Source organism: Gracilinanus agilis, chromosome 1, assembly GCF_016433145.1.
Source record: "Gracilinanus agilis isolate LMUSP501 chromosome 1, AgileGrace, whole genome shotgun sequence".
Classification (NCBI taxonomy): Eukaryota; Metazoa; Chordata; class Mammalia; order Didelphimorphia; family Didelphidae; genus Gracilinanus; species Gracilinanus agilis.
The window spans coordinates 475,053,096-475,066,347 of record NC_058130.1 but is presented as its reverse complement, the minus strand read 5'-3'; the positions used below and the strand labels follow the sequence as shown (position 1 = coordinate 475,066,347).

The 13,252-nt window shown below is 36.7% G+C and overlaps 1 protein-coding gene across 1 annotated transcript in view; it reads right to left on the bottom strand.

Moving 5' to 3' along the window:
* PHLPP1 (PH domain and leucine rich repeat protein phosphatase 1) overlaps positions 1-13,252 on the bottom strand; it is a 284,553-nt gene that overhangs the window by 57,200 nt on the left and 214,101 nt on the right. The window contains exon 11 of the mRNA XM_044665749.1: positions 5,013-5,168. Coding sequence (XP_044521684.1) covers positions 5,013-5,168 — 156 coding nt within the window. The remainder of the gene's footprint in view (positions 1-5,012; positions 5,169-13,252) is intronic.

Below are 13,252 nucleotides of genomic sequence, written 5' to 3'. Positions count from 1 at the left end.
CCCTCTTTAGCTCTATACCCCCATCCTTCACAAGTCTGTCAACTTGATTACTCTAAAGTTCAGCTCTGAAAAAGTCACTCCCTTACTCAGTGAACTGCACTGTCTCCCTACTTTCATGATAAAATATAAAAAATTCCTTTGCAATCTCAACCTATTTCTCTAACCTTATTGTTTATCACTCCCGTCCATGCACACCATGGACTAGTCAAACTATCTCTCTTACTGTTCCTTTCACACTCATTTTCTATATGGGTCACATCCATGGCTAAAATATACTCTCTCCTCACCTCTGACTCTTAGATTCTTTAATTTCCTTTAAGGTTCAACTAAAGTGCCATCTTCTACAGGAGTCCATTCCTAAAGGCTCTAGCTGGAAGTGCCTTCCCCCCCCACCCCCAATCACTTTGTTTCTCTTCTGTCAGCACAGTGCTTTGTATAAAGCATACATTTAGTGAATGGCTTTTCCTTCAGTCATTCAGTTTTCTAGTTTGAATAAATCTATATATGCATATGCTGCTTCGTCCAGCTATACTGTAAGCTCCTTAAGGGGGTAGAACTGTTTGCATGCCTAGCACACTTCCTGAAACATAGAAGGCTCTTAATAAGTGTTTCTTGATTGATTGACTGCACTCAGCAGGTAGTCAAAGAGTGTCCCCATTTTTAAAGACATTAATCATTGTTCTATCAAAAACTATGGACACTTATTGCCTAAGCACCCTAAGAATACTTAAATACAAAATCAAGAATGGTCTCTATTCCAGGGCCAGAATCCCAAAGAGGCCTTTGGAGGCACTGTCCTACTTGGGGATACTATGGCCCCAACGAGGAAGTCTTTTGTCTTTCTTATAATTTCTTAGAGTGGCAAAAGACATACTATGTAGTAGTCTGAAGATTCAGTTGTGTTTGTCATTAATAAAGTGTTTCTGCAATAGCAGTGTATACCCCATATCTCCAAACTGATACTTAAGACATGCTTCTTATAATTGAGTGTGTGGTCTGGAGCAGGAAAAAAATTCAGGCAGTTGTTTTCTCATGTTCCTATGACTTCTGTCACTGACTTCCTCTCAATCAGCACCAATCTATTCAACAGTGGTTATAAAATATCCCAATTCAAAAAAGTAAACAGAGGGTTCTCTTCCTACATTTTTATACAACCCATAAGTACAAAACCTTACACACAACTGCTTTGTTGCATTTTTAAATATATTATGTCCTGAGAAATGCCCTTAAATCCTATTTTTGTGGTGAGGAGAGAAAAACAGATTTTTCTATATCAACATGGCCACATCACATTTCCATATATCTATATACCTTTAAATTCTTAAATTAAATTCTTAAATTCTTAATTCTTAATTAATTAAATTAATAAATTCTTAAAATTGCAGTAAGGGAATAAAAATACTCATATTGATATAGATATATCATTTCACCCAGAAATGTCAAATGCATTAATCCTATCATTGTGTTGAGGAGATTAAAAATAGTCTTTTATGCTTATATCTATACAGATGCATAAATCCATTATATAGATTAATATGTAACTATATTAGCTATAGACGATATAATGTAAATTAATATATAAACTATATAGACTAAATATAAAAATGAACTATACATTACTATATAGATTAATATGTTAATATGTCTGTACATAAGATTGAAAATCTGTTTTTTTATTTCCTTTCCATGAGGATAAGATTTAAAGGCATTACTGGAAATATGATAGATCTATGAATCTATATCTCTATAGATAAAAATACAGTAGTCTATATTCTCCCATTCTTCCCTCTCCACTTTAAATTGTTCATTTTTTGTTTGATCAATCAACCTATCCTCCTAAATTGAATTGACTTTCCCGGAAGAAAGGCTTCAGCCATCAAATGAAAGCTAAGATGCAGAGCAGACAGGAGGCCAGTCACTTTCCAGAATGCAGGTGTGGAGCAGAAGGTCGGCAGTGCCCCTGGCGGTGCCTCACACACTCTAGTGACCCTTAGGAATTATCTACTTTCCCAGCAGCATCTGCTGGTAAAAACTGAACTGATTAACTGAAAGCCCCTCTGGTCTCACATTCAGCCAAGAAAATCCTCACCGTCAAGTGAATGGGAGATGGGGAAGAGAGAGAATCCATGCCAATACCATCCAGATTGGACTATTTTCTAGTTCAACCAATAGAACTAAATCCTATCCTGATCGAAAGATACAAACTCACAGCCAAATCTTCGGCAACATATGGTCCATCACACTTCATGCATCTGTCTCTATAGTTTCTGAGCTGTTAACTGAAATGCAAGTTAAAATAAAACAGCATTCAAAGCTAAACAAAGACAACAAAATCATAAGCCAAATGGCCTACAGGAAAAACAGTGTGAATACTTTAAACCTAGATTCATATTTAGGAGGGAACAATTATCATTAAAAGTCAAGAAGACAGACAGCTTGGCTGTCTACCTGGCTATGTAAGTCAGCCACCTTTTTGCTGTCTAGGCAAAGCAGAATTATTCAGTGGATGCCACCTGAAAGTCCTAACACTTTGGAAAATCAAGTAATTAAAATGATAATGATCACACTCAGACCTACTACATAAGGGAAAGCTATGAGGTAAAGAAAAAAGCCCAATAGCAAACAATGTTTAGCTATCAAGATGGCAAAGTCCCTTTGGAAACCATCATGGTTTTAAATTTGAAGTTCCATCAAGAGGATAACTCAAGGGGCTGCTTTTGAATTCCTGATGTACCAGCTGCAGAACCTCTGGTCTTTTGGGGGAACTTGGCTATTCTGTGGTCTGAATTCAATAAAGACTGGATGCTGAGCAAGCAATTGTTTTGTTCAGGGCAAGCAGAAGGAAAGGTGCCCTCCCATGGCAGGGGAATGGATGGAAACCCTGGGAACACTGAGATGGGCAGGATTTAAAGAGAGAGTATTTGTGCTTGTGTATATATGTGTGCATATTTGAGTGTATGTGTGCATGAGTGTGTGTTACATGGGCATGCTGCAGTGAGGTCAAAAGAATAGAATGGGCAAAAGTATAGAAGTAGGAAGGGCGGCTCATGTTAAAGGAACGATGGAAGTTCCTTCTCTGGTTATAGTATATAGCATATGATGGGAGATAGGGCAAAATGAGATGGCATCAGATGGATGTCATAAATGCTGAACTATAAAGCATCCTAAGCTTTACTTTAGGGGGAATATGAAGAATATGAAGTTTGGGGGCTTGCAAGCTGAGGGTAGGTAGCAAATTAACTCTTTCAGGCCATCTATAATTTGTACAATTTAGTAAAATAGGGCAAGAAATGCTGGAATCCTGGAGAGAATGTTATCAATTAAGTTTGCCTTTATGTTCCCCAGGCACCAAAGTTCAAAACTGTAAGAATCCTCTGTAGGTCTGGGAAATATCAATTCATTCAGAACTCTCATTCCCCTCCCCTTCCCATTCCTACTGCAACATCTTAATTCAGATCCTTATCCCTTCTCGGCTGGACTGTTGGCTTTATTGCTTCTAGTCTTTTGCCTTTCCAGTGTAGCCTTCACACTGCTGCCTGGAGATTACACCAATTCTATGCTCAGAAACCTTCAATGGTTCCCCACCACCTATGGAAAGAAGTATGAAGTCCTTACCCTGGCATGTGAGGTCCTCTATAATTTGCCTTCAGCCTACCTTTTTTCAGCTTTTCCTTAACCTAATGTCCTTCTTTGTTTTAATAAAATTCCACTGGTCACCATTTCCCCGTGTTGTCCTGTCCTCTTTTCCACATGCTTTTTCTTCATGTCATCACTCTATTCTTGGAATTGTCTGCACATGTTCATATTTCAATCCATCCTTTCCTTTAAGAACCAACTCGCATACCACCTCTTTCATTTAACATCCTCTGATATCCTCAGCTCTAAGTGAAGTTTCTCTCCAATATCCCTGATACTACTCTGCTTGGACCTTTCCTTTGTTTTTACACTATAACTTCTATGATGGCTTTCTGTATATGTATCTTATCCCCTTACAAGACAGTAAGCTCTCTGAAATAAAAGACAGAATTGGTTTAACCTCCCATGCATCACATATACAGATGATAAGACAACAAATGTGTGCTGAATTCTATCATTCATTTTTGGGGCAAGTATAGCTTTGGAAGTTCTAAGTCTGTTCTGTTTGTTCTACATAGAAAGTTGCTCCACAAACAGAAAAAAAAAAAATCTTAAAAACCTAGAAACGTTTAAATAAGCAAAAAGAATCAGAAAGTCTTTAAATTCTCTGTAAATAGGAAATATTTTTTCTCTTCTCCAAAAAGAAAACAACATATATAAATTGATGCAAATGCTTTGATACAGAGAGATAGGAATGGGCAAAATATTCAAGCATTCCTCTAAATAAATTTACATCTGTCACCAAAAGTCACAAATGTGTCACTGCAGGAAGAGTCACACTATAATTAAGCTAAGATAGTAGTACCCTGGACTACAATTTTTTACTCAAAAAAAGCAGCACATTCCTATTCTCTGGTTTATATCCTGTCCCCACAGGTATCTGTACACAGTTTAACATTGCTCTTCTCTAAAAGCCATTCAAGACTTTTAAGTTAAACACATATAGATTATGCTGCCTGTTTCTAGCAAAATCATGTTTGTGCTGTATTTTTGAGAAAGTAGCAAAATGTAGGCCCTTGGAGGAGAAGAAGCAGAGGAGAATACTATGAAGGTTTTTAATAAAAAGAATAAATATACCAGCAATTATCCACAAAACAGTATAAAACTGAAAGACAAGTCAGGAATTCCCACAAAACCAAATGAGGTAACAAACTCCTGAAAAGCAAAACTCTGGGCAACCATATTTGGTTTCTATCCTGAAGAATGTCTAGTGCGTCCAAAAACCACACAAAAGACAGAATGTTAGCTCTGGTCTCCAAACCATTCCCTCACCAAGACCCCTCCCCACCTTAACACTCCCTCAACTCCATCACCCCCTCCATGCAAATAAAGGTCTTAATAAAATCAACAACATCAGCTGTTACTGATGTACTTACCTGTCAGCCTTCATCAGGAGATTAGGTGGTAGCTCAATAAGCTGGTTGTGCTGAACATCCAGGACCTCTACTTGGGTTCTTTCTAGTCTTTCTGGGAGCCTGGTTAGCTGGTTATGCCCTACCAGCAGTTTACGAAGACTACTATTATAAAACAAGCTGCAAAACATAAAAGAATCAATTTAGGAAGGGGGGGCTTGAGAAGCAGTTAAGAAATAAAACATAACCAAAATACATCCCCCTAACCCCAACTTCCCATGTCTCAGATACCATAAAGGTGTGACCAAGGAGGTGATAATGAAAAGTTAACATTTTACATGAACTTAAAAGAGGTGCGGACTTTTTATCAGCTTGTTAATGAGAATATCTTAGTATTGGCTATGGGGTAGGAAAGAGAAGATGGGATATTTGTATTGCATTATTTGGGAAAATTCTAGAGGTCAGATACTAGCAAGCTCTCCAATGGAATTACTAAGCAAGGAGAGGGGTGGATAAGGACTAAATATCTCACTGTTTGACTACTAACTCTTAGTGATCTCTATTACTTTAGAGTTGACTTGGACAATATTTTTTATTGTGGGGTAATATGGAGAGTGAGGTAACTCCCACCCTATTTTGCATCTTCCCATAATTCTCTCCTTTACTTCAAATAAGTATGGAGAAGAGCAAGAATTTTGCAAAAAATTCCATAGTGGCAAGCACTAAATATCTGTGACCTAAGTGTGTTCTCATCTTCATCCTAAAAGAGAAGGCAAAAAGACTTCGGGCAGAGGAACAAGAAAGGAGACCACCAGAAGGCTTGACCCTGAGAACAACTAGACCTGAAACCTCAGGAGCCTAAAGAGCACAGACAGACCCTGGGCATGAGAATGGAGCTGAGAGGGTGCTGGGCTAAAAATGGCAAGCCAGACTCAGGAACCCCAAAAGAGAAAGATCAACAAGAAGAAATCATTAACACTAAACAACTTTTACACAGAGAAAAAATCCAGACAACAGAGCAAACAGCAGAGGAGAACAATCATATCCAAACCTTTCCAAAATAATGAAAACTGGTCACAAGCTCTTGAAGAATTCAAATCTGAGACAACGAGAAAGATGGAAGAGATCTGGCGAGAGAAGTGGGAAATAGCTCAAAAGGAAATTAACAGGTTAGAAGTCAGAAACTCCCAATTGGAGAAAGATGCCCAAAAATCAAATGAAATGGTAAGCAAATTGGAAACCAAAATCAGTCAAGAAAATAACAGTTTAAAAGGCAGAATTTCGCAATTGGAAAGTGAGGCAATTAAAAAAAAGGCCAAAAATGACCAGGTGGAGAAGGAAAACCAGTCTCTAAAGGCTAGAATTGAGCAATTAGAAGCTAATGCTATCTCAAGACAACAAGAACAAATAAAGCAAAGCCAAAAGACAGATAAAATAGAAGGAAACATGAAATATCTCAATGAGAAATTGATAGATCAAGAAAACAGGTCTAGACGAGACAATTTGAGAATCACTGGTCTCCCTGAAAAAGCAGAACTTAATAGAAATTTGGACTCCAAACAAAAAAAAGAAATTATTTAGCAAAATTGCCCTGAAGTTCTACAATAAGAAGGCAATATAGACATTGAAAGGATCCATAGATCACCCTCTACACTAGACCCTGAAAAGACAAACCTCAGGAATGTAATAGCCAAATTCAAGAGCTTCCAAGTAAAAGAAAAAAATTTTACAAGAAGCCAGAAAGAGACAATTCAGATATCAAGGAGCACCAATCAGGATCACACAAGATCTGGCAGCCTCCACACTACAAGACTGCAAGGCTTGGAATATGATATTCAGAAAGGCAAGAGAACTGGGTCTACAACCAAGGATCATCTACCCATAAAAACTGACTATATACTTCCAGGGGAAAGTATGAGCATTCAACAAGATAAAAGATTTCCAAGTATTTGCACAGAAAAGACCAGGACTAAATGGAAAGTTCAATATCCAACCATAAAAACCAAGAGAAACATGAAAAGGTAAATAAGAAACAGAAGGGAAAGAAAGAAAACTCTTATTTTTAAATTTGCCTTTTTAAGGGTTTCAATAAGATCTAATTATTTGTATTCCTATAAGGAGAAATGTTATGTGTAATTCTCTGTAGTGAACTCTAATCACTATTATAGTATTCACTATTATAGTAATTAGAAGAATTATTCATAGGGAGAGGTTGGAGTACTAAATGGTCTAAGATGATATGGGGGGTAGGAAAGAGGGGGATGAATAGTAGAGGACACCAAAAGAAACTTGAATGAATAAGAGAAATAGGATATTCTATTACATACAAAGAGGGCATGGGAAGGGGAGGGGATGAATACTATTATAAGGAGAGGAAGAGAGCATTAAGAGGTAATATTTAAACCTTACCCTCAGTGGAATTAACCCTGAGAAGGAAGAATAGCTATATCCATTGGGATATATAACTCTATCTAACCCTACTGAGAAAGTCAGAAGGGATAAACCAAGGGGAGCAGGGGAGTGGAGAGGTCAAAAAAGGGAGGGGAGAAGAAGGGGGAGGGAATTCATTAGGCCTTAAAAATAAAAAAGAGGGGAATAATAAGGGAGGTGGTAGAAAGGGAAGTTAATCAAGGGACGAGACAAGGGTTACTGGCTTAAAGCAAACCACGGGGTTAAAAGGAAATAGTGTAAGAAGAAGAGGTAGAACTAGGACAGGATACAAAAATGTTGGGGAATACACAACTGATAATTATAATTCTGAATGTGAAAGGATGAACTCGCCCATAAAACGGAAGCAAACAGCAGACTGGATTAGAAACCAAAATCCTACCGTATGTTGTCTATAAGAAACACATATGAGGCAGGTGGACACACACAAGTTTAAGGTCAAGGGCTTGAGCAAAACCTTTGGGCATCAAATGAGAAAAAGAAGGCAGGAGTGGCGATTATGATTTCTGACAAAGCCAAAGTAAAAATAGATATGATTAAAAAAGACAGGGAAGGTCATTACATCCTGATTAAAGGCAGTATAAACAATGAGGAAATAACACTGCTCAATATGTATGCACCAAGTGGCATAGCACCCAAATTCATAAAGGAGAAACTGGCAGAGCTCAAGAAGGAAATAGATAGTAAAACCATACTAGTGGGAGATCTAAATATTCCTCTTTCAGATCTAGATAAATCAAACCAAAAAATAAATAAGAAATGGGGGCAGCTGGGTAGCTCAGTGGATTGAGAGCCAGGCCTAGAGACAGGAGGTCCTAGGTTCAAATCTGGCCTCAGCCACTTCCCATCTGTGTGACCCTGGGCAAGTCACTTGACCCCCATTGCCTACCCTTACCACTCTTCTGCATTGGAGCCAATACACAGTATTCCAAGACGGAAGGTAAGGGTTAAAAAAAAAAAAAAAAAAGAATATCAAGGGAAATAATGAAAAAAACATGAAGGAAGGTGGCCGAGCAGTACCAGATATTAAACTATACTAAAAAGCAGCAGTCATCAAAACAATATGGTACTGGCTAAGAGACAGAAGGGAGGATCAGTGGAATAGACTTGGGGTAAGTGACGTCAGCAAGATGGAAGGTAAGGGTCCTTAAAATAAATAAATGAATGAATGAATGAATAAGAAAGAGATAAGAGAGGTGAATGAAGTCCTAGAAAAATTAGATATAATAGATATGTGGAGAAAAATAAATAAGGACAAAAAGGAATACACCTTCTTTTCAACTGCACATGGTACATTCACAAAGATTGACCATGTAACAGGGCATAGAATCATTGCAAACAAATGCAAAAGAGCAGAAATAATAAATGTAACCTTCTCAGATCATAATGCAGTAAAAATATTAATTAGTAAGGGCACCTGGACAGGAAAATCAAAAACTAATTGGAAATTAAATAATATGATTCTCCAAAACCAATTTGTCAAAGAAGAAATCATAGAAACAATCAACAATTTCATTGGACAGAATGACAATGATGAGACATCCTACCAAACTCTGTGGCATGCAGAGGCAGTACTCAGGGAGAAATTTATATCCTTGAGTGCATATATTAACAAATTAGGGAGGGCAGAGATTAATGAATTAGGCATGCAACTTAAAAAACTTGAAAGCAAGTAAACTAAAAATCCCCAGATCAAAAGCAAATTAGAAATACTAAAAATCAAGGGAGAAATTAATAAAAATCAAAAGTAAAAGAATTACTGAATTAATAAATAAGACTAGAAGCTAGTATTTTGAAAAAAAACAGATAAAATAGACAAAGTACTGGTCAATCTAATTAAAAAAAGGAAAGAAGAAAACCAAACTGACAGTATCAAAGATGAAAAGGGAGATCTCACCTCTAATGAAGAGGAAATTAACTTAATCATTAAAAAATATTTTGCCCAATTATATGGCAACAAATATAGCAATCTAGGTGATATGGATGAATATTTACAAAAATATAAATTGCCTAGATTAACAGCAAAAGAAATAGAATATCTAAATAATCCCATATCAGAAAAAGAAATTGAACAAACCATCAAAGAACTCCCTAAGAAAAAATCGCCAGGGCCTGATGGATTCACAAGTGAATTCTATCAAACATTCAAAGAAGGAGTCCTACCAAATTCCTTTATGACACAAATATGGTACTGATTTCAAAACCAGGTAGATCAAAAACAAAGAAAGAAAACTGCAGAACAATTTCCCTACTGAACATAGATGCAAAAATCTTAAATAGAATATTAGCAAAGAGACTCCAGCAAATGATCAAGAGAATTATCCACCATGATCAGGTGGGATTTATACCAGGAATGCAAGGATGGTTCAACATTAGGAAAACCATCCACATAATTGACCACATCAACAAACTAAAAAACAAAAATCATATGATTATCTCAATAGATGCTGAAAAAGCCTTTGACAAAATACAGCACCCATTCCTATTGAAAACACTGGAAAGTATAGGAATAGAAGGACCTTTTCTAAAAATAATAAACAGTATATACCTAAAGACCATCAACAAGCATCATATGCAATGGGGATAAATTGGAAGCCTTCCCAATAAGATCAGGAGTGAAACAAGGATGCGCACTATCACCTCTATCATTTAACATTGTACTAGAAACACTAGCAGTAGCAATTAGAGAAGAAAAAGAAATTGAAGGCATTAAAATAGGCAATGAGGAGACTAAGCTATCACTCTTTGCAGATGATATGATGGTCTACTTAAAAAATCCTAGAGAATCAACTAAAAAGCCAGTGGAAATAATCAACAACTTTAGCAAAGTTGCAGGATACAAAATAAATATACATACAGCATTTCTATATATTTCCAACACATCACAGCAGCAAGACGTAGAAAGAGAAACACCATTTAAAATCACCCTAGACAATATAAAATACTTAGGAATCTACCTACCAAAACAAACACAGGAATTATACGAAAACAATTACAAAGCACTTTCCAAACAATTAAAACTAGATCTAAACAATTGCAAAAACATTGATTGCTCATGGGTAGGACAAGCTAACATAATAAAAATGACCATTCTACCCAAATTAATTTACCTATTTAGCGCCATACCTATCAAACTACCAAAAAACGTTTTTACTGAATTAGAAAAAACTATAACAAATTTCATTTGGAATAACAAAAGATCAAGAATATCAAGGGAAACAATGAAGAAAAAATGTGAAGGAAGGTGGCTTAGCAGTACCAGATATTAAACTATACTATAAAGCAGAGGTCATCAAAACAATATGGTACTGCCTAAGAGACAGAAGGGAGGATCAGTGGAATAGACTTGGGGTAAGTGACATCAGCAAGACAGTGTATGATAAACCCAAAGAGCCCAATCTTTGGAACAAAAATCCACTATCTGACAAAAACTGTTGGGAAATTTGGAAAACAATATGGGAGAGTTTAGGTTTAGATCAATATCTCACACCCTACACCAAGATAAATTCAGAATGGGTAAACGATTTGAATATAAAGAGGGAAACTATAAAAAAATTAAGTGAACACAGAATAGTATACCTGTCAGATCTCTGGGAAAGGAAAGATTTTAAATAAAGCAAGAGTCAGAGAAAATTACAAAATGTAAAATAAATAATTTTGATCATATTAAATTAAAAAGCTTTTGTACAAACAAAAACAATGCAATCAAAATCAGAAGGGAAACAACAAATTGGGAAAAAATCTTTTTAACAAAAAACTCTGACAGGGGTCTAATTACTCAAATATACAAGGAATTAAATCAATTGTATAAAAAATCAAGCCATTCCCCAATCAATAAATGGGCAAGGGACATGAACAGGTAATTTTCACATAAAGAAATCAAAATTATTAGTAAGCACATGAGAAAGTGTTCTAAATCTCTAATAATTAGAGAAATGCAAATCAAAACAACTCTGAGGTATCACCTCACACCTAGCAGACTGACTAAAAGGAAAGAAGGGGAGAGCAATGAATGCTGGAGGGGATGTGGCAAAATTGGGACATTAATGCATTGCTGGTGGATTTGTGAACTGATCCAACCATTCTGGATGGCAATTTTGAATCATGCTCAAAGGGCTATAAAAGAATGCCTGCCCTTTGATCCAGCCATACCATTGCTGGGTTTGTACCCCCAAAGAGATCATAGATAAACAGACTTGTACGAAGATATCCATAGCCATGCTTTTTGTGGTGGCAAAAAACTGGAAAACAAGGGTATGTCCTTCAATTGGAGAATGGCTTAACAAATTGTGGTATATGCTGGTAATGCAATACTATTGCACTCAAAGGAATAATAAACTGGAGGAGTTCCAGGTGAACTGGAAAGATCTCCAGGAATTGATGCAGAGTGAAAGGAGCAGAGCCAGAAGAATATTGTACACAGAGACTGATATACTATGGTAAAATTGAATGTAATGGACTTCTGTACTAGCAGCAATGCAATGACCCAGGACAATTCTGAGGGATTTATGGAAAAGAACGCTACCCACATTCAGAGGAAGAGCTGCAGGAGTAGAAAGAGAAGAAAAACAACTGCTTGAACACATGGGTTGAGGCAGACATGATTGGGGATGTAGACTCGAAACTACCACACCAATGTAACTATCAACAATTTGGAAATAGGTCTTGATTGATGACATATGTTAAAAGCAGTGGAAATGCACATCGGCTAAGGTGTGTGTGTGTGTGGGGAGGGTTTCAGGGGGTAGTCAGGGGGTGAAGGGGAAAGTAAGAGCATGAATCATGTAACCATGTTAACTTTTCTAAAAAATAAAAATTATTAAATGAAAAAAAAGTTAAAAAAAAAAAAAAGAATTAGGCTTCAACACCATGTCAAGGGAATCAGTGGCATAAAATAAGGGTAAGCACCTCTGCTATAGACAGACAGATGCCACAGTGTAGGAAGAAGAATAACAATAGAGACAATCTGGAATTCACAAAAATCAAAAAGCCAGGAAAAAAAAAAAACTCAATGCTTCAGATGTCTACACACAGACACATAATGTATGAGTAATGAGCAAGACGAACTAGATGTCCTGGCTCAAAGGAGCATATTTTCCATATCATTGACAGCTGGTGGGATGAAGCCCATGACTGGAAGATGGTTTTAAACGGTTATTGTACCTCATTCAAAAAGAACAGAATAGATGAATAAATAATTTGGCAAACAGATCACAGGCTTAGCATGTAGACATCATACTGTTGTGATGGGAGACTTCAATCATCTGGCCCTCTGCTCGAGCTCACTCTCTGACCAAAGAAGGGTCTGTAATAATTCTATGACTTGTTTTAATGATAATTGAGGACTTTTAAAAGGTTAACAATGGCTATTCTAGATATGATTCTCACCCACGAGGAATTTACCTCATTGCTAAGTAGAAGTGCTGAGAACCTTGGAGGAAAGTGGCCAATCCATGTTAGAATCTGTGACAGAGAAAGGAAGGAAAGCCAGGTACCCTAGATTTGGGGAGTACAAACAAAGGGTAAAGAGAAAAGATAAATGAGATCTTAAGGACTAAAATTTTACACAGGCCATTGGCCCAGGGTGGGCAGGAAACGAGTAAAATTCTAAAAATCACAAATTTAAGAAATTTGATGAGGATAAAAAAGGATGTTGTCTAAAGAACCCATGAGGGAGCTCATCAATCAACTTAAATTTGAAAAGAAATGTGAAGATAATGGAATTGAGGATAGATAACAGAAAATGAATCCAAAAGCTTGGCACCATTCTGGGGGTGCTAAGACACTGAATGAACTGAAGCAGACAATCAATGCCA